The sequence below is a fragment of the Lemur catta genome, chromosome 6, assembly GCF_020740605.2.
Source record: "Lemur catta isolate mLemCat1 chromosome 6, mLemCat1.pri, whole genome shotgun sequence".
In the NCBI taxonomy this organism is placed as follows: domain Eukaryota; kingdom Metazoa; phylum Chordata; class Mammalia; order Primates; family Lemuridae; genus Lemur; species Lemur catta.
Window position 1 is genome coordinate 88315824 of NC_059133.1, and position 25006 is coordinate 88340829.

Genomic DNA, 25006 nt, shown 5'->3' on the forward strand with positions numbered 1-25006 from the left:
CAAATTGAATCTAAAATTTATATGGGAATGCCAAGGACTTACTAGAATAACTCAAATTGACTTTTTAAAAATTTTAAAAATGTACGAGGACTTTATCTGATTTCAGGACTTTAAAGCTACAGTAATCAAAACAATGAGGTACTGAGTCTAAGGATAGCTAGAGATCAGTGGAACAGAAGGGAATTCAGGAATCTGTGTGTGTGTACATATAGCTGACTTTAACAAGGTGTCAAGGCTGTGAATATGCATTTTTAACCTGCTTTGACAAACACTGAAGAAAAATAAACTTTAAAAATGGGTTAAAAAGGCCCTCTGTGGAAAATTTTAATTCCTAATTACTAGAGTCAGGTTTTACAATTATTAAAGACCACTTTGTCAGTGTAGTTGAGCAACAGAAAAAAATGTGAAGGAATTGTGGGAGGCAAGTCTAGAGAGATAGGCAGGAGCTAGATCATGCAGGGCCTGGTCTTCTAAAATAAGCCATTTGAATTTTCTCCTGAAAGGTATTAGGGGTCATTGGAGGTTTTGAAGAAGCAAATTGACATGGCTGGATTTGTCTTTTAGAAATAGCATTTTGGTAGTTGTGTAGAAGGTGCTTTGGAAAGAGTTCATACTAACTGTTTCACTTCTCTCAGTCTTCCAGTGAATCATCATTGTCTTCAGGATGATATAAACTCTTCATTGTGACTTAAATGATCTAATTCTTTACTTCACTTTAGACAAATGTTCTCCCTGCTATGCCCCAATCCTAATAAACCACTGTGGCTCTATGAAAGGAATCTGTGTGTGTATAGTCCACAGCTTTAATAACTACTAGCTGCCTAATAACTCTATAAATCTCCTTCTCCAACTGAGAGTGCTCTGCTGAGCAGCAGGCTCATATATCCAAAGCTCTCCAGAATTTATCACCAGAGTTTTCTGTTAGCAACTCATACACACGTCCAGCTCATACAAATGTCCGAAGGTGAACTCAACCTCATTCTCTTCCTACATTAAAAAAAGAAGGAAACAAAAAGAGGAAAAATATTCTATCCTCCTTTCCTGAATTTCCTATCTCAGTACCTGGCGCTTCCATGGAAACAACCACTCAAAGCAGAAACTGAGGAGAAATTTTACACCAGTGCTAGAGACTTAGGGAAAGATAACAACCGCATACCAGAAACCTTGAACGACTTCTTCGTGGTTCTAGATTGAAGGATGTCCCAATCTGACTGAACTGTAGGATGAACAGCCCATTCTTGTTTGCCTAGGACTGCCCTGTTTTAAAACTGAAAGTCCCAAGTTCCAGGAAACCCCTCAGTCCCAGGAAAACCTGGGATGGTTGGTCAGTCACCGAGTTTGTGAAGAATCTGCTTTCAAAAGAAGCAAGTTGAAGAGATTTCTCCAAATGAGCAATGACAACCAAAACTCAAGGATGATTACTGAAAGTGATGGTGATGAGGGTGGGAAGTGGGTCTCATTTAGATTTTGTTAGCATCTCTGGCACTGAAGTAAACACACATTATGGCAACTGTACCTGCCATGGTCATGTATGGTAGGCTTTGAGGAGTACAGCAGTACCTGAGAATAAGCAGAGTCACTCTATCAGTGGACTTCTTAGTGATCCCACAAGTATGCATAAGAAACTCATGAATATGCTGCTACCATCACTAGCTTCTGATCCCCCCCTTACTGCCTAGTGTGCCTTCATTTCCAAATTAAAGTGAGGGTAAACAAATTGAAAATTTATTCGCCTTCTCCCTTCATCTGAAGCTGAAAACTTGAACCAAGAGTATGTAGGCTGTGACTGAATTGATCTCAACTTCCAAAAAATACAGACTGCCCTCTGGAACATACGCAGATAGAAAACAAAAATAACAGGGCACATGAGAAGATACTACAGTTAAAATGAATTACTCACATTGGGGAAACAGAACAGATGTCCAGTAATTCCTGTAAGGTGTAGGAGAAAAATTTTTTTATCAGAACTCAAGAGGGTAACACATGTATGAAAACAGAGCAAGTAGTATGATAAAAGAACACATCCAAGATCAGTAAACACAATGATAGTAAAGACCATATATGTTTAATTTAAAACATAGTTTAAGCAGTAACGACCAGATTGACTTCTATTGAAATCAAATCAGTGAAATGGAAAATAAACTTGAGAAAGTCTCACACAGCTTGGAGAAACAGGAATGAAACCAGTGAAAGAAAAGATCTGAGACATGAAGTTAGATCCAGGAGTTGCTGATGTGTTATAGCAACAGTAAGAAATTATTACTACATATGGAAGGAGTCAAAATATACCATTTACATTTATCTTCCTAAAAGAAGGTTACTTGAAATAATTCCAATGTAACTATTTTGGAACTCTGGAGTCTACTGAAGGCTTGCAAATTCCAGCGGAAGGTTTGGACTGTAACTTTGTAGTGCATTTCAGTCAGTGTCAGCTCTTAGCATGGTAGCAGCTACCCATCATCACCCCAGCCCTGTGGCAGGCAGCTGTGCACGTATTCCTGGAGTATTTCACATACAACTTGAGGTAGCCAGGGCGGGCGAAAACGGACCATGTCCTCCACATATCAAGGATCTGTGCTGTCAGTGCTGATTGCTGCTTTTGATCATAGAGGTGCAGACAAAAAGGTGGGCAGAGGCCATTGTTGTACCTCCCCCCATTGTTGCAAGCCCCTCCTCCTGCTGAAATAACTTTTAGGGGATTTAAAGGGTTAGATCCCCATCCCTCTTCTCCTTCACTTTTCTCTTTTTACCCTTTAGGGAGCCAGACACTAAAGACTGGAACACTCGAAAGCAACTATACATATGGGGAAAATAAGAAAGTGACCTTGCATGCCCAGGGAGAGGCACAGATTCAGAAAAGACCTGAGAAGACCTTAAATTTATACTTTAGTTCTGATCCTTGGCACAGAGACAGCCTACAACAATTAAAACACACACACACACACACACACACACACACACACACACACACAAAACAAAAATAGCAAACCCTGAGGAAGGGAGAGAATCTGATTTCCAGAGTTATCACATTATTTGATTCAAACATTTAGTTTTCAACAAAAAAAATCACAAGGCATACGAAGAAGCAGGGAAGTGTGGTCCATTCAACAGAGAAAATCAAAGAAAATCAACAGAAAATCAATGAAAAAGACCTGGTAACAGACCTATCAGACAGATACTTTCAAACAGCTGTCTGAAAGATGCTCTAAGAACTAAGGGAACATGTGGAGAAAGTTAAGAAAATGATATGTGAACAAAATGAAAATATCAATAAAGAGATAGATAACCTAACCAAAAAGAAATTTTGGAGCTGAACAGTCCAGTAGCTAAAATGAAAAATTCACTAGATAATATTTAAGGGCATATATTACCAGGCAGAAGAAAGAATCATCAAACTTGAAGAGAGGACAATGGGAAGTATCTTGAGGAACAGAAAAAAAAAAAGATTGAAGAAAAGCGAACAGAGCCTAGTGGACCTGTGGGACGTCATCAGTGGACCAATGTACACCTTATGAGAGTATCAGAAGGAGAAAAGAGAAGGAAAGAGGCAGAGAGATTATTTGAAGAATTAATGACTGAAAACTTTCCAGATGTGGTGAAAGACATGAATATAAAGATCCAAGAAGCTCACTCAACTTCCAGTAAGAGGAACTGAGAGAGACCCACACCAAGACAAATTTAGAATCACATTCGAAAGCCAAAGACAGAGACTCTTAAAAGCAGCAAGAGAGAAGTGACTCGTTACATCTAAGCAAGGCAGCCTCAATTATATTATGATTATTTATCATTAGAAACTTTGGAAGCCAGAAGGCTGTGGGCTGATAAAATCAAAGTGAGAAAAGTGAAGGAGAAATCAAGACATTCCCAGATAAACAAAAGTTGAGAAGTCTTTTGAAACAGATTAATCATTTTTCTGTGGGCAAATGAACCATTATTAAGGTGCAACAAAGACCTGCTGTGTATATTCTCCTTGAAGAAGCTCAGTAATTAGTAAGTAGTAAATGTTCTTTATGCTTGCTTTAGTGCAGGCCTGTTTATCATTTTCTGTTCTGACTCAGCTCTTTTCCTTCTGTCCTGATAAGGGCTCTGATGTAGTGCAAATCAATTTTACTAAATTATTTAGTCCAAGTCTTACAGTGTAATATGTTTCCTCTTGTGCCTTAACTATTTAAAAAACAGAAACCTATTTTTTCCATTCCTTGATAATTGAGACTTGCTTGTATTTGTATATATGTACACATGTATATAATGTATACAAGTACAATTTTAGTTCCTGATTTTTGTCGTGAACATACATGTATTCATTTCATAATCAGGAGAAAAATAATTACTTTGGAAAAAATCTCTAAATACCAGATTTTGCTGAAATGGTTTAAGTCCATTTATGCTTTATTCTTGCTTCTATTGCAGATCCTTACTAACCTGTGTCTGGCCTGCCTATAATCTTTCTGAACACAGTGTAGCTCAGCCTTCCCTCACATGAGGCTCAGTTACATGTTTAAGGCACTATTCAAGTCTTTTGTCCCTTTGTAAGTTGGTTATTTGTCTTATTATTGAATTGTAAATAAGAGTTTTCTATATATTCTAAATACAAGTTCTTCATTGGATAGATGATTTAGGAATATTTTCTGTCAGTTTGTGGCTTATATTTTCATTTTCTTGATGGTGTCTTTTGAAACAAAAGTTTTTCATTTTGATTAAATTCAGTTTATCAGTTTTTTCTTTTGTTAAAAGTGCTTTTGGTGTCCTCAGAAATCTTTGCCTAACCCAAAGTGATAAACATTTACTCCTCTGCTTTCTTCTAAGAGTTTTATTATTTTAACTCTTAAATTTAGATTTATGATCCATTTTGATTTAATTTTTTTGTGTTATGATTCTTACACTCTTTTGTTAAATTTATCTCCAAGTATTTTATCATTTTTGATGGTACTGTGAATGAATTCTGTCTTTTCTAACATGGGCATTTGTGTTCTCTAAATTTCCTCCTAATTGCTGCTTTGGCAGCATCTCATACATTTTTATATTTTGTATCTTCATTTTTTTTAGCTCAAAATATCTTAGAAATTGTCTTGTGATTTCTTCTTGGACCCATTGTTTATTTAGAAGAAATTGAGGAAGAATTAGAAAAATCTAGAATGTAGAAAATAATTTGATTTTCTGAATTTTCTTCTGATATTGATTTCTTAGTGAATTCCATTGTGGTCAGAGAGTATACTTTGTATGATTTCAGCCTTTTAAAATTAATGGTCCCTTAGCATGTGGTCTGTCCTGGAGAAAGTTCTACTGGTACTTGAGGAGAATGTGTATTCTCTTGTTGGGGTGGGGGGTGTTCTATAGATGTTGGGTTAAGTTAGTTGATAATGTTGTTCAAATTTTCTATATCCTTGGTGATTTTCTTTATGAAACTAGGGTGTTGAGTTCTTCAACTGTTATTTTGAACTATTTTTCCCTTCAATTCTGTCAGGTTTTGCTTCAATTGTTTTGAGGCTATCTTTTTATTTGCCTGTATGTTTCTTAATTACCATATCTTCCTGATGATTTGACTCTTCTCATAAAGTGTGCTTCTGTATCTCTAGTAATGTTTTTTGATTTAAAATCTATTTTGTCTGATAGAGCTGTTTCAGCTCTCTTACAGTTACTATTTCCTGTAAACTTTTATTTTCAACCTATTTGTGTCTTTAAATCTACTGTATTATAAAATGTATCTTTTGTACACAGCATATATTAATAGTTAGTTTTTTGTTTTGTTCAGCTTAACAACCTTTGCCTTTTGCTTGGAGTGTTTATTTACATTTATTGTCATTAATGATATGGCTGGGCTTACATCTGACATTTTGGTTTTTCTCTTTTTATATCTTATGTCATTATTGTTCCTTTGTCTTTCTTTTGTATTAAGTAGATATTTTCCAGTGTATCATTTTAATTCCTCTCTGGGTATGTTTAAACTATTAATATATTTCTGAGATTTTAAAAAATGATTATTTTAGGAATTGCAACATGTGTTTTGTTAAAATCTACTTTAAGATAATGGTAAATTCTTAATTCTTGTCCAGTACAGAAATTTTACTCTAGTATAGCTCCATTCCCTCTCCTATCCTTTGGGATATTATTGTCATTTATATTACATTCCTGTTATAACCAATACAGTGTTATAATTATTGTTTTATATAATGTTCTATGTTATCAGAAGGTTACAAGAATAAAAAGAAAAAAATTATTTATATAGTTTTTTATATTAACCTACATATATACTTTTTCTGGTATTATTTATTTCTTCCTGAGTGTTTGAGTTACCATTTGTAGTCATTTTCTCGCTTCAGTATAGTTCCACTGTCTCCTCAGTCCTTTGTCAAATATTTTATTTAAGATAATTTTTTTCTGTTTTTGATTTTTAAAATTTCTTCCTTTTCACCTTCTGTTTCTGTTTCCTTATCTGTTGTTTATTCACTCTTGTGTGATTTCTTCATCTCTGAAACGATAAATTCTTACATTTCTAATTCTTTCATCAGTTCTGTCACCTCAACTCTGAATATTCTAATTCTGATTTGCATTGTTTTTTCATGACTAGTAATTTATTTTAGTTTTTTTTTTTTTTTTTTAAATGTCTAGCTCTGTCTTCCAGGCTGGAGTACAGTGGTGCGATCAGAGCTCACTACAGCCTTAAACTCCTGGGCTCAAGCAATCCTCCCATCTCAGTCTCCCAAGTAGCTGGGACTACAGGCACGCACCACCACATCTGGCTAATTTTTAAATTTTTTGTAGGGACAGGATCTTGCTATATTGCCCAAGCTGGTCTCCAACTCCTAGGCTCAGGTGATCCTCCTGCCTCAGTCTCCCAAAGTGCTAGAATTACAGGCATATGCCACCATGCCTAGTCATTTTAAAGTCTTTTGGATTGTTTTGAAATAGGTTATCAATTTAATTTATTCTATTTCCATTTCTTTCCGGCATACTTTTATCATCTACAGGGATATTGTTTACTTTATCCTTACCTTGTTTTTAATATTAACTTTTTAACACTTTGTTTTTTTATTTTCATGTGAAATTGCTTTTCTTGAATGGGTAGAAGGTGGCAGGATTCATCATAATTTTTCCAACTTCACATGTGTCTCATGTCTGTGTGTGTGTTTAAAAAAACTGACAGCTTGCTTTCTGGGATTTCCTGGCTCTGTTTCAGTCTCCCACTTTTTTTCTGTACCTTATTTTTCCATTGTTTCTCTTGTGCCAATCATACACACTTTTCATTCCACTCCCAGTGATTTCTCACTGTGAGGCTTTGTCTAGAAGGGAGTCTTGGAAGCTCAGTTTTGAGAGTTCACGGTAGGTTAAAGTATGCTCGCCTTTTCAGGGCTACCCTTAGAGTCATTGTAGTCACTCACTCTTGGAGTGGCCAGAATCTCTCCTAGTCAGTTGCTGTTCTCAGATTGCTTTGCCATGCTTTCCATTGTTATTTATCTTGTGTGTTCTCCTGTCCTTACAGTTGACAGATGCCCTGTTGTTTATTTCTGATTTCTCCTGCAGAGGTGCTGATACCAAATGGGTCTTAATGGCTATTGGTAGTTTTCTACAGTTTTTTGTATCCTGGGTTTGTATTTTTTCACTTAGCTTTCTTGTGAATGTTGTTCATGGGTTTTTGGTTTTGTTACCTACTTGTTCTCTCTGTTTTCATGTGGAGGATATGTGAAGATTTTTCAAAAGCTATGTCACCACCACTGATGTTATCTTCTTAGGTACTATAATAACCTCACTGTGATGGAGAGAAACTCCCTTCCAAGGTTAGGTTCAGATGTCAAAATTCATGATAGTTCTCCTGTAGTATGATCAAAGAAAGATTTATTATCCATACAGGTGGGCAGTTCTGAGACCAGGGGCAGAGGACGACTTTCTGGGAGGGAGTCCAGAAACAAAAAGTGAATGAGAGTACATAGGTATTTTATAAAGGATAAGTCCAGTTGGTTCAGAATTCAAAAGAAGCGCCTGAAAAGTTCGTGGAATCTGAAAGAGATGGCAAGAGGGCTCATGTATTTGGGGTATTGGTCGGGGTAAGCTTATCACTAAGCTGCAGAAAATGACAGACACAAGGAGGAAATGATGCCCATAGATTGCTAGTGCTAAATCAAAACATTAGAAGGAGAGGGTTGTCTCAGTTTCTTTCCTGTGGTCTCCATAGTAGAGATCCATTCTTTTAGCTCCTGTTATTGTTGTGACATAATACTGAGGAACTGGGCTTTGATCTTACCTGCCACTTTTGTTTTCAGTGGCCATGACTAACTCCTTCTTGAAGTAACTTGTGTTTCCAGAGGAGAAACAGGAGGGTAGGCTTCCCTGGTAATCTTAAAGGAGAGAAGGAGAAGACTATATATGGTAGTCTCTACTTTTAGGAACAAGTCACCATTGGCTGGACAAATCGTAAATGATCCAGGAGTGCTAGTCGTCTTAGCCTTGCATTTTGTTCAGCTCTGTTAATCACATATTTTTCTTTAAAAACATTTAGTTTTATCAAGCATTCATGGACTGTCTAATAAGCCATTTATACTATGTGCTCGTAATTTGTAGACATAGCATTCTGTGAGATCTTGGGAATATAAATAAGCCAGAGTCCCTACTCTCAAAAAGGCTATCAGTTATAGAGTTGTTGGATAGATAAACAGTTATACAACAAGTTTCCTGTTTTATGTTATGAGAGCACAGAGGAAGAATGATAACTTGGCTTGTGGAGGGAGGAGATGAAAGAAGGCTAGGAAAAGGAAGTGACATTAAAAGTTAGTGTTAGTTTAGTATTTACTGATTCTCATAAGCTGCCAGTATTAAGCACTTACTGATTTAGAAACAACATATGAGATGTTCACATAATAAAATGTTATGCTTATATGAGAAATCTTAAAATATTGAAAATGTATGCCCTAAATTTGAGGAATCATTTATGAAGTGTAATTAAGTACCAAGCATAGTGCTGAATGGCTTTTGCACACATTATCATTCAATCTTCACAGTAACTCAGTGAGGATAGGTTATTTTCTCACATTTGCACATGAGGAAAACACAGCTTGCAGAAGTGATGTAAGTAGTAAGTGTGTATGTGGAGGTTTAAATTCAACTCTATCTGGTTTCTGTTCTTATGCATTCAGTTACAATACAAAATGAATATAGCTTTTAGGGAGGGCTTTTGCTTTTTCCATTTGTTTATTTTCCTGTCTAGTTAATTAGAGTAAATTTTAACATTTAATGTTATACAAAGGACTTAAAAGGCTAGTTTTTCCTCCAAAGTTTTTCAAAGACCTGGTTATGTAATTTGAAGTTCTTTAAGATGGTTGATGAAATGTCAAATAACTTAGTTTTTACTATTCTTTATTTTCTGCTTGTATTTCTTGTCTGTTTTGGCAGCCTCTCAGTACTCTTTGTGTCTTAACATAATGAATTTTGGAAGATGCTAGTGTGAAATGTACAGGCTTTTAAAAAATTAAACTTAAACTATGATATCATGTCTATAAATAATATAGTCCTTTTAGTAAACTTTAAAAAACTGTCCATTTAAAATAGAGAAGACTGTGCTTCAGGAGTAGGCATTGTGGCAGTTCTATTTGAGAAATGAGAAGGAAAAGTAATCTGCTAGGGAGGAGAGAATTATGGAAAATGAGAAGAGAAAACTGTGATGATATAAACTGGCAGAGTAGGTATGAAGTTCCAAAATATAAAGTTTGACAAACCAGTCATGCTAATCTTTTATTTGATTTTTAAAAAATTTGGCCTGAATTTATAAGATTTTAGGCTAGGACCATTCCATGTGCAATCACAGATTATAATTTTGCTTAGATAAAAATGATCATAGTGCTCTTGAATTTAATTTAATGTACTGGTAATGTTAGATACTAGAGATCAAGTAACCTCAAAAACCTAAAAATTGAATCATCTTTCTTAAGATATATGATACTTTCTATTTCTTTTCAATAGCTTGTTTTTTCCCTTCCTTTTCTCCTTTTTCCTCCCTCTCTCCCTGCCTCCTGGATGGACTATTGGGAAACTTGAGATTTATGAAAGTATCAAAGCATTTATTTTCCAGAATATCATTTTGAGTCAAAACATGATTTGTTCATTATTCTAGAGCATTTACTTATTGAGTAACTATCTGTGACACTCTGCAAAGTTCTGTGCCTTGAGTACTAATCAAGCTCTTTACTTTCCCTTTTAAATAATATCTATTGCTTGTGAAAATTTTGGGTCTCCTTTGTCTCGTGAACACATTCTGCCAGTGGCAGGACTTCCTTTTGGCTGCATGCATTGGGAAAGTTAAATGATAATACAGCAAAAAGCCTGCTTAGATGACCATTTGCAGGAGCTAGACTGGGGTTTGCAGGGAGAGCTCTGCCTGAATGTCTTTTAGCCTCGTGCGTATGTTTTCATTCTCAGTTATCAAAACCATAAGAAGCTATGGAAGAAACAGGCTCAGGTCTTTGTTCTTCCACATCGAGAAGGAAAAAGCCTATTCCTGAAATAAATCTTCCTAGTGCCAGCCGTAACCTCTGGGATTTTTCTTACTGCTTACCTTTCTCCTTCTGATGACATGAATTATATGAAAGGACGGAAGCTGTGAGTCCAGAGATGGTAGTGGAGGAGTGGGAATGACAGCAGTGCTAACGATGAGAAAGCAGTGCTTTCTTTCTGCCTGGTAGCTTGTAGGGAACTTGGGGCCTGCTGCCAAGTTAGGGACCATTCTGAAGTGCTTGGTTGGGGATTTTGGACATTTTAAAAATGTATTTGAGTTCATCATGTGAATTACTTTTCATAAGTGTATTTGACCCAAAGGTATGTGTCACTCAGGATTTATTTATAAGTGTTAATGTGGACTAAGATCATTTTAATGGGGAGATGAAGTTAGGATAGAAAAAGAAAATTGAGAACTAAGTTTGAATTTTTCTCTTTGTGTTAATAGGCAGGCAGTGGTTAAAGGTTCCCTTCCACATCCTTTTGCCTTGACGTTATTTGAGGACACTTTGTACTGGACTGACTGGAATACACACTCCATTTTGGCTTGCAACAAGTATACTGGCGAGGGTCTGCGTGAAATCCATTCTAACATCTTCTCTCCCATGGATATCCATGCCTTCAGCCAACAGAGGCAGCCAAATGGTAAGTGATCTTGATTTTTAAATTGCAAGTTGGAATAGCTTTGTAGCACTCTAACGTCTGGCTTTAGTGAGGGTTAGGAGAGGGGAGAACATACCCAGAGGTAGTTGGGAGGAATAAAAAAATAAAGAGAGAAAACATGAAAATGTAGTTCAGATTAAACAATAGCCTAAACCATTTTGTAGTCTATCTGTCACTACAGACCGCCTCAACTCTTTGTTTGGGGTAGAGGTTATAGAGTCGGAGAAGAGAGAAATAAATAAAAATTTGAGGTGGCTCATATGCTAAGCTTATACACAAAGGTATTTCTTGTTCATACTACTTCTCTCCGTATGTGTTTGAGTGTGTTCATGTGAGTGTGTTTAAACAACAAATACTTTTTTTTCTAATGGAAACCTCTGTTAATCTAGCTGGTGAATTTAAGTACCTCATCTTATTGAAAGAAATACCTGCTTAAACTTTTCTGTGCAACCCCTCCACCCCTTTTCCCTTAGTTTTGCTTCCTTTTTTGGTCAACCTTTACAATGACTTAGGCTGTAACTGCTGACAACAACTTCTTGTAAGAGAGGACTGGAATTAGGTTTAAAAGGAATATGAGAATGTTAAGTGTTTGGCACTTGTGTGTAAATAAATGTCTGGCATGTGTCTGAGTGTATTTCAGATTGTGTTCCATAGCCAAAAATGAATAGTTTTTGGATCATCCATTGCTTTGTATTTATTAGCTCTTTTTTCCATTTAGGAGACGATAATAAAATACTGAATGTGTTATGTTGGAATCTGATGATCGTGAGCTCTTAAAAATGGTTTTAAATGTATGTGTTACTCTTTTGTAAAAAAGAAAATGTTTAGTCACTCACGAATTTTTTATTCTCATTCTTAGCCCTCAGGAAAAAAAAACCTTTTCTTTAAATGGCACTGTTGATCCTTTATGTTTTACTAGTTTGAGAATTTGTAGTTATCTTTGATACTGATCTAGTTGAGCTTTCATGTTTCTCCATCTTAATGTTGGTCTCTACCTCATGTTGATTTTTTTTGTATGAATATTGTTTGAATACATCTCTTTCCATAGTTTCTAAAATTTGCTAATTAGTTTCCTCTGCTTTTCAGTTCCCCTTCTTTTAACCCATTCTGCATATTCTTTTTATGTTAACTTTTCCAAAGCATGACTTTTCAACATTCTAGTTATGTTACTTGGCTTTCAGTGCCCTCCCCCACAGTGTGTCCTGTTCATTGTGTTCATTCCACTTTAATTCCTATTAGTCAACAGAAACGTCAACCTCCAGTTACACTGTTCATCTTATTATCTCACCCAGTGAACAGCCCCCAAGCTTTTACTCATGTGGCTCTACCACACTTGAAATGTCCTCCTGTCTATCCTTCCTATCCATCAAGGCTCCTGCTGTGTCCTATGTCCTCCATGAAACCTTTCTCCAGGTCTTTAAACCTCAGTGATTTATTTCCCATTTGACTCTGTACTTACTGATAGTCCATAATATGTAAAATAGCTTTTAGTTTCATTGTTTTATATTCTTTTCTAGTTTTATTGTTTGTTAATTTTGGCTTACTGACAAGATTGTAAGCTCTTTTAGGGCAGGGATCTCTTGTTTTACTTCTTTCTTGTGTATTCCTCTTTGGATAAAAAATGCTAAGTAAATTCTCACTGATTAATTCCCTTCTGTGCATAGGGCTTGGTAGTCAAACACCTGGATGACATTTGGTAATAATTTTAGTTTATCACTGTTGCTCATGTTATGGTTGTTAACCTTTGTGTACCTAGTAATCATTGGGTATTAATCAGTGTGATTTATATTTGACAGCTACAAATCCATGTGGAATTGATAATGGTGGTTGTTCCCATTTGTGTTTGATGTCTCCAGTCAAGCCTTTTTATCAGTGTGCTTGCCCAACTGGGGTCAAACTCCTGGAGAATGGAAAAACCTGCAAAGATGGTAAGAAAATGTTATCTAAGAAGGAAAAGTTTTATGATAATAATTGAGATTCTTTATGATTTATTTTGCTTCTCTATAATCAGCCCTTTAGGTTACAGTGCTTTGGGAGACCAGGTATAATCTTACAACCTTCCCAAATGGTTATATAACAGAAGTCCTTTGTGTTTTATGGCAACTCTTGAATGCTATTTTATAAATTATTTTAATGTTTTAAGTAACATATTTTTGGGAAAAAAAAGGTGCTGTATCTTTTCTCCATCAAATCTTATAGTCATTGGTATCACAATTGATTCCTGTGGAAAGGAGTATAACTTCTCCTAAAGAATGCATTTTTAACATAAGTAGGTAGTACTTGTAAATAAAGAACCTCTAGTGGAAAAAATGTTTATTACACTTTTATCTGTAAGGAATATCACAGGATAGATATATTTTCTTTTTTTTTTTTTTTTTTTGAGACAGAGTCTCACTTTGTTGCCCGGGCTAGAGTGAGTGCCGTGGCGTCAGCCTAGCTCACAGCAACCTCAGACTCCTGGGCTTAAGCGATCCTACTGCCTCAGCCTCCCGAGTAGCTGGGACTACAGGCATGAGCAACCATGCCCGGCTAATTTTTTTGTATATATATTTTTAGTTGGCCAGATAATTTCTTTCTATTTTTAGTAGAGACGGGGTCTCACTCTTGCTCAGGCTGGTCTCGAACTCCTGACCTCGAGCGATCCACCCGCCTCGGCCTCCCAGAGCTAGGATTACAGGCGTGAGCCACCGCGCCCGGCCAGGATAGATATATTTTCTAACAAATGATTGAAGGATATTTTTAATTGCCTTTTAATGACAGAGAAGTGCTTTCAGAAGATGAAAAAAATTCCATATTGTACTGTTTAAAACAACTTCTTTTTATACTTAACAACCACACTTTGCCTCTTCTCCTTACTCTTAATTCCCTATAGAGAGAGGGCATGTTGGAGAAGTGTACTGATTTAGGACATTTCAGGGGACTTCTGGTTTGGAAGAACACCAGTTCTTCTCTTTTTCTTCTTAATGAAAATTTTATTCTTCATTCTTACCCGTATGGATCACCGGCTGGTTTTCTTGCAACCAGCAAGACCCGGTAAGAAAATTGTTGTATTTAGCAGTGGCTTCTTTATCTAAATCTGAAAAGCAGAAGCCTATATTTTGGAGTGTGTTAGAGAGTTCCTGGCAAAGGGGTCAGAGAGTCAGAGAGATGGAATTGAGTCCATGTACAGGATGTTTGTTATGACTTGGCGTTGATAAATTATCCACATAGTCAAAGGTGAAGCTGGCTGACTCTTGTCAAATGGTTTCTATGGCAAACAATAATTTAGTTTCGATTTAAAACAAAAGCTTTTTGTAACATTGCTTTTTTGTTTAAAAATGTACTCTGAGACTTTAAAACAGAGGATTTATTTTAGCAGTAGTGGTCTATCTACTCCCTCGCAATGCAGATATGCATGTTTAACCAGTTTTGAATTTCAGCTGTACGGTTGGCATGTGGTAGCCTTAAGTTAACTATTCTGTTTTGATCACCTTTCTCAAATTAACAGCTCTTTGTTTGCAAAGTTTTGGGCTGGCTTCTCTTGGTGGTTAGCAGGGCCAGTGAGTTGTGCTGTTATTTTTACTTGGTGCCTACTACGGCATTTGAGGCTATATTTTCTCCAAGTTAGAGTTCATTTATGATTAGCCCTAGAGTGAAAAAGCTGAAGTTGAGAGTCTCTACTCCTCTTCTCAGTTTTTTAACTGTAATTCCAGATTGATGCTTAAAGTTTATATGCCACTATTTTCTATTTTTTTTTTTTTTTTTGAGACAGAGCCTCACTCTGTTGCCCTGGCTAGAGTGCCGTGGTGTCAGCCTAGCTCACAGCAACCTCAAACGCCTGGGCTCAAGCAATCCTTCTGCCTCAGCCTCCTGAGTAGCTGGGACTACAGGCATGAACCACCATGCCCGGCTAATTTTTTCTCTATATATTTTTAGTTGTCCAGATAATTTCTTTCTATTTTTAGTAGAGATGGGGTCTTGCTCTTGCTCAGGCTGGTCTCGAACTCCTGACCTCAAGCGATTCTCCCGCCTCGGCCTCCCAGAGTGCTAGGATTACAGGCGTGACCCACCGTGCTCGGCCCCAGTATTTTCTTTTGGACTCATTTTTAAAGTGGTCATCTTTACCTTGCTCTTTCAGTTGTCAGTTTGCTTCCCATCATTTGTTAGCTTCTTATAATTAGATAATTTTTTGCTGGTGGTTTACTTGAACATTAAAAATGAAAACAAAGAATGAGCTCAGTGTCCTTGTTCTCAGTTATGGGGTTAAACATTCTTGGTTTGAGTTTAAAACATTTCATAAATAAATCTAATTTAAAACTCAGTGAAATAAAAATTTGAAAGTCTTCATTTTTTAATGCTAATAATATTATATTAGTTAATAGTTATAGAGTACTTATATGCTCAGTACCTTCCTGAGTTTTGCATTTATCTCCTTGAGTCTTCACAGCAATCTTATGAGGTATAGATAAGGAAAATAGGCTTAGAGAGATTAGATGTTTCGTTTCTACTTAGAAAGTAGTTTGTGTAGCTACTTGAATCAAGTTCTGTTGGATCCACAACTCTTACTCTTAACCACTGTGTTATGTTTATCTGGTTTCCTCTCTCCATTGCTGCTGTTTTCTTCTCCTTTGCCTTTCATTCTGTCAGGTATTGCCCTGCATTTCTCTTTGTTAAGACAGTTTCACTGAAATGTAATTTACATTTCATATAAAATACATCCATTTCAAGTGTACAATTCAATGATTTTCAGTAAATTTATGGAGTTGTGCAACCATCACCATAATCCAATTTTAGAACATTCCCATCAGCCACAAAGATTCTTGTCCTAGATTTCTTTACCTTTTTAAAAATACTTCTTAAACAAAGGCTCTATATCATACATTTCCTTCCTTCTTTAGTACTCAGCTACTTAGCTTCTTAGTCATTATTCATTGTACTTTAGATAGCTGTATTAATTCCAGAAGCTATATAATGAATGAAACTAGAGAGTGTGGATCAAAACTTGATTTGGAAAGGCTAGCCATTGTAGAGCTTGACCTTCGAGCAGACTCTTCCTATTTCTTTGTATTATTTTCCATTTTTACTCCGAAGAGAGACCGTGTCCTTTTATACCCATTTATTTTTCAATTCCTGGAGAAGTTCTGCATTCTTTATTTAGAGTGGCTAAATTTTGCCTATAGGTTTCAAATTGTTTCTTCTTCATTTCACTTTGTTGTTCCAGGTGCTACTGAATTACTGCTTTTAGCCAGAAGGACAGATTTGAGACGCATTTCTTTGGATACACCAGATTTTACAGACATTGTTCTGCAGTTAGAAGACATTCGCCATGCCATTGCCATAGATTACGATCCTGTGGAAGGCTATATCTACTGGACTGATGATGAAGTGAAGGCCATACGCCGTTCATTCATAGATGGATCTGGCAGTCAGTTTGTGGTCACTGCTCAAATTGCTCATCCTGACGGTATTGCTGTTGACTGGGTTGCACGAAATCTTTACTGGACAGATACTGGCACTGATCGGATAGAAGTGACAAGGCTCAATGGGACCATGAGGAAGATCTTGATTTCAGAGGACTTAGAGGAACCCCGGGCTATTGTGTTAGATCCAATGGTTGGGTAAGAAGCTCTGTTGATAGTAAATTCTGTGTGGTGTTTTTGATTTTCACGGGTCTCTAAAAACATTGACTAAGATGACATGAAGTATATGTTGGTTTCCATTAAACAGCTCTTTAATGGCTGTCTATTTTTAGAATCTAGTGATTGGAATAAAATCTCAAGTTAAAGAAATGCTAATTTTTTGCCTTGAATGTTTTGAATATTTTTTCTTTCTAATTAAGTCCATATTTGCTGACTTTGGGTGTTGTCTGCAGATTTTGCTCAGATTGCATCATGACCATGAAAAATGTGGAAATAAATTGTTTTCAGAACTTTCTCTTCCCCTAGATTCCATTTCATCCCATTTCCAGTTTTTATAGTAAGAATATATCTTACTTTATATTTCCCAAGTACATGAATTTTTACAAACCTTTGTCAGGCCATGCAGTTTTACTCCTAGTCTTTTTTTTTTTTTTTTTATTTTGCTGTGTCACGCTGGCCATAGTCCAGGGAAGCAAAACTTTTTACATACTCACCAGTGTTATTGTTACTATGAGATTTATTCTGAGGATGAACATAGTGGCAAATTATTACACCTCAGTGTGTAACAATGCTTTAGAGCCACTTAAACATCTAGGAGCCATAAGAATCACTTAGCAGTGCAGAAGAATTTTTTTGGGAATTCAGTTTGTTATCTGAATGTTACTACTGGGATAAACTTTTTGTGTCATGGATGACAAGCCAAGAAAAAGATGTGAAGTTCATGGAAAGGAGCACAAAATATTTTGAAAAAATGTAAGTAAAAATAGTCTTATTATTGAGAGGCATTTTCAGGATCAGTTTTAGAAAATACTGATTTGAAAATTTCTTACAAGCTTATCCACTGCTATTATAAATGTCTTAAACATACTCTTTATGTTTATATATCTAAACGTTATATTTTGTTATGTATGTTTAGCTCATTTTCTGTATACTTCTATAGGTACATGTATTGGACTGACTGGGGAGAAATCCCAAAAATTGAGCGAGCAGCTCTGGATGGTTCTGACCGTGTAGTATTGGTTAACACTTCTCTTGGTTGGCCAAATGGTTTAGCCTTGGATTATGATGAAGGCAAAATATACTGGGGAGATGCCAAAACAGACAAAATTGAGGTTTGTTTTTCATTTTATAACTAGTTTTATAATGATTTGAGTTGATAGTAATTTGATAACAGATATTTTTGTCTCTTAACAGTTGTCTTGGGTGCCGGAGGTATCTTTTATAGAAATTTTACTCAGCCTTCACTTTTCTAGGGATAATGTATTCTCTTCCACATAATCCCAGGATTCTGAGATATATTGATATGGGAAATGGGTGTTCATCTATTTCTAGTCTTAAAAGCTTACATAAATGATTTTATTCATTTTAAGTAAAGCCACTGCCTGAATTTCCTAGGGACAGTTTCTGCAAACCCAAAAGTATGTGAGATCTATGCTGAAAGAGCTGGCCATCCTAAGTTAGGAAAACAAAGCCCATATGTATATATAACTTCTGTTGTTGTTACTGGTGTTGGGGGTGGGTGGAGGAACATATTAAATATTTAAATGGCTACATATGCACAATTTTTAAATTGATTCATAGGCTCCATGGAAGAAAGATTAAAAGTTTGGGAAAAAATATTTACCAAGTGGTAGAATTAAGTTTGTGGCAATCAAATAGAATATGGTAAAAACAATCAATAGTGAATATTTTATCACAAATTTTGTAAATGGCATATATCCCTGATAGTGAGGGTTAGGTCTAAAATTTGCAACTTTAAATGAGACCATGTTAGAAATCTTATGGATCACATGCTTAAAACAGTTAGGGTCTCAGTTTTTCTTTGGGGAATACATGACTTCCTATATAAGGAATAGCTTTGAATGGGTCTTCAGAGAGCCACTGCACACGTCTAATGAATAGAAAATTTGGACTCTAGAGCAGTTATTTTAGAAAGGTAATTCTGAGGAGTGCTAGGGACTTTGAGGGAATAATGACTTAAAGGGCCTTCCTTCCAAAAATGAAAACTTGGAATTGGAGAAACCCCCCATTAGTATTCTACAAGGCTCAAATACTGAGAATGGCATCTCTTGTTCTTGCAGCTGGTTTTCGTTAGTAGAAAATTTTGCATAGATTAACTGTATAAATTTTCTCCCTGTTGTTAGTGTTTCACTGCCCCCAGCCCCTCCTTAAAATCCAAGTTAGCGTTTGACTCTTTTAACAGCTGGAGTGCATTGCTAATGAGACAAAGGTTATGAGCTCACTTTTTAGATGGGCTTTTACCTTCATTTGGATCTGTTTAATTTAGATTGCCTACCTAATCCCAGCCAGTTTGCATTTGTGTATTGTTGATCAGCTATGGACCATACATGAGTGTATAGGTATTAATACTCTGAGGAAAACAGTTTAAAGCTCATGTGTCCCAGAAGAATGTCTGTAGCAATAAAACTTACATAAGGGAAGAACACTTGATATAGTATTGTGTAGGGATTTAAAAAATTGTGTATTTGGTCTTGTTTTTCTTAGTCTACTATGACTGATTGATTAGCTTGAAAATATAATCATTTGTTTCTTACTGGGAAATATTTAAGCCTTATTTTTTCCACTTCAGGTATATTTAATACTTTAGATATTGAAATTTATTCAAAATCACAAATAGTTCAGAAGGGATTCAGATAAAGAAATTAGAATTTACGGACATCCTGAGTGACAGTGTTTAAAAAAAATGATTATATATTATATAACCATATATAACAATTAAACAGGATTTATTTTCTCGGTTTGCGGTGAGTAGAATAGATCTTAAAATTAGTATTCCTTCTGGCCTTGTCGTTATATCTTCTTGAGCGAGGCATGTGTATGCAATGGTGTCATTTGTTCCCTTACCCTGTATTTCCTTCTTCCCTGAGTGGTACCAGCATCCTTAAACTTGTTTTTTAGATCTATCTTTCTCCTTCCAGGTTTGTTGGAACATAGCTACTGTTTGTTCTTTGTCCTCTTTTTGACAGATTGTTTGGTGTTTGTGTTAAATTTACTTCCATCAAATTATGTACATGAAGAAGACCTCCCCTGATTCTTTCCCCTAGGGAGTCTGATGAAATTTCACTAGTTGGGTGTCAATGCTTTTGTCATTTTCTTTACATAGACACATCTGGGAAGTAGGGAGAGCAGAGGTATTGTTATTTATTCTCTTTTTATGATGAGGTAAAATTGCTGGTACATGGCAAACTAAAGAAAAGAGCACAGCTCTTCATCTAAAGTAATCTTGCATAATGGGAGGAGAAAACCTGTTAGTTTCCCATCCTAACAGTACTACTACATACAAGACAACACTCAACCATGTATCCTACAAACAATGCTGCTCAAACTACAGAAGCTGGACCTGGAAACTCTCTGTTATCCACTGTATTCAGCAAACCTTGCACCACTGACTACCACTTCTTCCAGGCTTTGGACCACTTTTTTCAAGGAAAAATATTCAGTTCTCAACAAGCTGTGGAAAATGCCTTTGGCGATTTCATCACTGTTTCTTCTCCAGGCTTCTTTGCTACTGGCATAAACAAGCTACCATTAAGATGGCAAAACTGTGCAATAGTTTAGGTGCACACTTTGACTAATTGTAATGCTTCTTGTTTGCAATATAATAAACTACACTTTTGATTCGAAATTGGACGTTTCATATTTAATCAACTAATACAAACACATATAGGGCAGTTTAATCCCAAACAGACTCTAAGTCTTCCAGAAGGCAACAGGGCTATCATAACCACAATGTGATATTCTCTTATAGTCCTAGGGAAAAGCAGCTTTCATTCCTGGGCATGACAAAAGCTGGGAAGCCTTCTTAAGTGGATGGGACTAGAAGGAAGCATGTCACCCAGACTAGGATCAGATCAGTATCTGCGATCAACTGCTACATAACAAGAGGCTAGTACATATACTTTTTAGAAAAAGAAACACTTTAAAAATTACATATCATTCTAAGTTTTCAAGTTAAATATTATCCACCTAGTATCAAGTAAAGGAAGATCAAAAGCTGGTGGTTGAGTGTTGTCTTACAAGAGGATCAGCCTGTCTTTATTGACCAATCTCGGCCTTTAATTGCAAGCATCCTTATCATTTCATCAAATCGGTTGCAGTAGACATCTGCTGTAATGCATTGACCAGGTTTCATGAAACTGTAGTGGGTAAATATCAGCATTGGACCACCAAACAGGCAACATTAGCTTTTTTTTAATGATTATTCAGTTTTGGACTATTTCAGCACTTCATCTTTATCCAACCATTGTGCCGAACGCTTGTGATTGTCAAGAAGATCCATTTTTCATCACACGTAACAGTGCGGTGTAGAAATGGTTTGCCTTTATGTCATGACAGCAAAGAAAGGCAAGCTTTAAGATGATATCTCTTCTGATGCTCATTTAATTCATGCAGAACCCATCTATCCAGCTTCTTTAACTTTCCAATTTGTTTCAAATTGCCCAATATTGTTGGACTAGTTAACGATAAACCTTGCTGCTAATTCACGCCTAGGTTGAGATGGATTCACTTCCACTACAGTTTTTAGCTTGTCATTATCCACCTTGGTCTCAGGTTGCCCATGTGGCTCATTTTCAAGATTAAAATCACCAGAATGGAACTTCTCAAACGATCGGTGTACTGTGTGTTCGTTAGCCACATCCTTCCCAAACACTTTGCTGATATTTCAAGCTCTCTGTGCTCCATTGGTTTCACAACTCATATTAGAAAATAACACTAATTTTTGACTTATCCATGGTTTCACAAAAATTGCTCTTAAGAAAATTTTGAAAGATAATCGTAAGCCAAAACATGTCTTTGAAAGACTGAGAATGTACCTTCACAATAAAAATAAAACTAAAAGGGTCAAAGTGAAATGTCAGAGATATCAACTGTCAAACTTAGCACTTAGGGAAATCGGACATTTCACACTTAATAACCTAATAGTACATTTGAGAGGAAAAGAATGTAAGACATAGTAAGCCCTTGTGTTTTGAGTGGATCACATGGGAAAAGCTCATAATGGTCATTCATCTATTATATCTGCTCCCTTAATTGAGTCCTTAGATCAACTTCTCATTTCTTCTTCTTGTAAGCAGTGATGTGACAAGATGCTGGCTATATTAAGGAGTTGGGTCTAAAGACTAGCAAGAGAGAATGGGGGAACTGAGGGGTTTTTTTTTACTTGATTTTTTAATTGTATGGAGTTATAGAAACAGTGAATAGGTTTACCTTGGGTTTACAGTAAACTTCCAAAATGAGAGATTGAACATAGGGCATTGCTAATGATGTCACATTACAAAAAAAAAAAAAAGGCAGTTGTGGTATTGGCTGCAGCTTTAATATAATAATATGTATGTGAGGATATGTCTGCTTTCCCTGCTTGTCAGTTGATAGTGGCCACTCATTTGTAGGTATTATTTAAAAGGTACTTGCTGGTACTTGTTTGTTTCTCCTCTTCATTATGCCGAAATGACTTCATGGCCTTTTACCAACAAACTTTCTAGTTTACTTGTTTGCATTGTGGTTCTACCCCCCACCCCACTCCCCCCCAGTTTTTACTCTAGTGTTCTGATGCCTCTCAGTAATAAATAAGAAAGCATTAGCAGAAAGAATAATTTCCATTTTTCTGGAAGAAGCAACAAAAGCCTTTATTTCTATTTTATATCACCCTGCAGTAGGCAGAACAGCATCGTGTTTTAACAATCTTGTGTCTTAACATTCTCATTTTTTTTGGTCAGGTTTCACTACCAAAAGCATCTGTTGTACCGAGGGCCTTGCTATTAGTACTACTTACTAATAGCAAAGACATATTGGTAAATCGTAAGGTTAAAGCATTTCTTGCCATGATATAAAATTAAGAATGTACTATTAGCTTGTATTTTCTTAAGGATGTTTTTCTCATTATATACCGATTTAACTGATTAGTATGTTTTGAATCACTGGTTTTATTGAAAATAATAATACTATCGTAGCTAATTTTCCTCAAAGCTTATTCTATCATTATATACTTTTTATTTCAGTCCATCTGCCTTCATTTCTAAGTATCTGCTGACAATGCAGCAACATTTGGTAGTTACAGGTAAAGAGAGAGGTTTTCTTCTCTTTGTTAAGGGCATACGTATTTGTTTTAAGTCTCTCTTAGTGTAAGCTTCCCTACTTTAAGAGGATACAGTGTCCATGGATAATTTTGTCCAAATCAAATTAGACTTAGCACAACTTTGTTAGGATACAGAAATGGAGATCCTTGGTATAAAAAACATTTTGTACCAAGAAATTCTGAATAAAGGGGGTATTATCATGTACGATGCATGCTGAAAACTTGGCATTTGGTGAATGTTCTATTTCACATTCTAAGCTTAAAATTGCAGGGCTGCGTTTCCCTCTGCTAACTTCCTCTATTTCATCAATACCCTAATAAGGAAATTTGTTTACTAAGTATTCAGATTTCTTTTTAAAGGAATTTCTTTGTCTGGCGTTTTTAGCCTCTGTGTATTGTGAGAGTCTTTTAAAAACACATAAGGATGATATTAATAATTCTTAATGTTAGTTTCTAAGATTAATTCTTCTTAAGAAATTATAATTATCTATTGAGATATTCTCTTCTGATAATATGACAAGTATCAACAAGTATTTTTGAATCTTTACTAGTTTATAACATTCAGGTTCCTTAAAATTGGTTATACTTTTAGTACGGGAAATATTCAAGATAATGAACTTAAATACCTGAGTCTTTGCCCATTTCCTGCTTTACCTTACTATATGTACTATATGTGTGTAAATGTATGTTTCTCCCCAAATCTTCATGACTTATGATTGCAGAAGAATGATATTGATATATTCCATCATTAGATTCTTCAACTCAGCAGAGCACCTGAATTTGGGGCCTGTATATTCATTAGTTATAAACATGGTACTGTTCTACCATCTTGCATCTGTTTGGGCATATTTTTTGATAATAAATTTGTGAACTGCTATTCGAAGGTTACCAGTTGATAGACAATCATATAAATATTATTTATTGTTATAATCTATAACAGCCAAAGTAATATATCTTCCATTTATATGCTCTGTTGTCTCATTGTCCACTCTACTTTGGTTCTAAAAAAATTATTCCAAGTATATAATGAGAGAAACTTTCTTGATGATACGTGTAATCGTGCCATGCTGAACTACCACAAGAAATCTTAGAGCCTCACTAAACAGGTCCTTTGATTCAATTAGGAGTTTGGATATATATAAATTGGATAATCTGATGCATATTGGTACTTAGAAAGTGTTTTAGTGACCAAGTTTGAGCTTGAACCATTTTTAAAAATGTTCTGTCATTACACTTTTTCATCTCATGTTTTAGTATAAAACTTTATGTGTGGAAATATTTTTAGTTTTGGTCTGATTATTTGAAAGTACTTTATTCCTTTGGGTTTTGTACTCAGAGAGTAAAAGTGTTGATTTTAATGTCCTACTTTCTTCAGAAGAGGGTCAGCCTCTTAATTTATGACAGTGTTTAGTTGTTAAGAGTGGTGATCTCCAGATCTTTATTGAAATATTATATGATGGTAGACTCTGACCTTAATTCTTGTTTGATTTTGCCATTTTACTTAGAGATGTTAGATAATTCACATAATCTCTGGAATCTCTGGCCAGTAAACCATTTGAAACAGATGACCTTTAAGGTTCCTTTCTGTTACAGCATTTTCCAATGTTTATTGTACTAACTGCGCATCTTAGGTTAAGAATGAATAATACATTTTGCCTTGGGAAAATTGCTACAAGGTAATTTATATTGTATATGGCATGAATTTTTTTTTTCTTTTAACTTTTCCTTATTTGCCGTGCAGTTAACCCTATTATCTATCTAAAAAAACTTACTTGTTGCCAAAGTCTTTAGTAACTCAATTGTACTGAAACAATCTCCCCTGGTAAGCTATTCATTTAGATTTTGTACTGACCTTTATATAACCCACACCATTAGTAACATGCTTGATAGGTTTAAATAAATATTTGAAGCTTGCCAAACATATAAATGATTATTTTTTTAAACTCATGGAGTCCATGTAAAATATTGATTTTTCAGACTAGAGATTATTTCTGTAGAGGTGATAAACTACTATAGTTTTAAATGGGTCACGGAGATTTTTTTAAGAGTTAGAGAGAGCAGGTTCCACAGTTAATGGCAAGGGCCACAGTTTTGGAACTTCTTGGAAGGAAGTCTGCAAACCATGGAGCAGTTAACAGTGATAGGT

At 35.7% G+C, this 25006-nt stretch overlaps 1 protein-coding gene across 1 annotated transcript in view; it reads left to right on the forward strand.

Annotated features, from left to right (window-relative positions):
• The window catches only part of LRP6 (LDL receptor related protein 6), a 160264-nt gene that overhangs the window by 78688 nt on the left and 56570 nt on the right, over positions 1–25006 (forward strand). Inside the window, exons 4-7 of the mRNA XM_045554314.1 lie at positions 10931–11127; positions 12942–13073; positions 16346–16742; positions 17704–17875. Of these exons, the coding sequence (XP_045410270.1) occupies positions 10931–11127; positions 12942–13073; positions 16346–16742; positions 17704–17875 (898 nt within the window). The remainder of the gene's footprint in view (positions 1–10930; positions 11128–12941; positions 13074–16345; positions 16743–17703; positions 17876–25006) is intronic.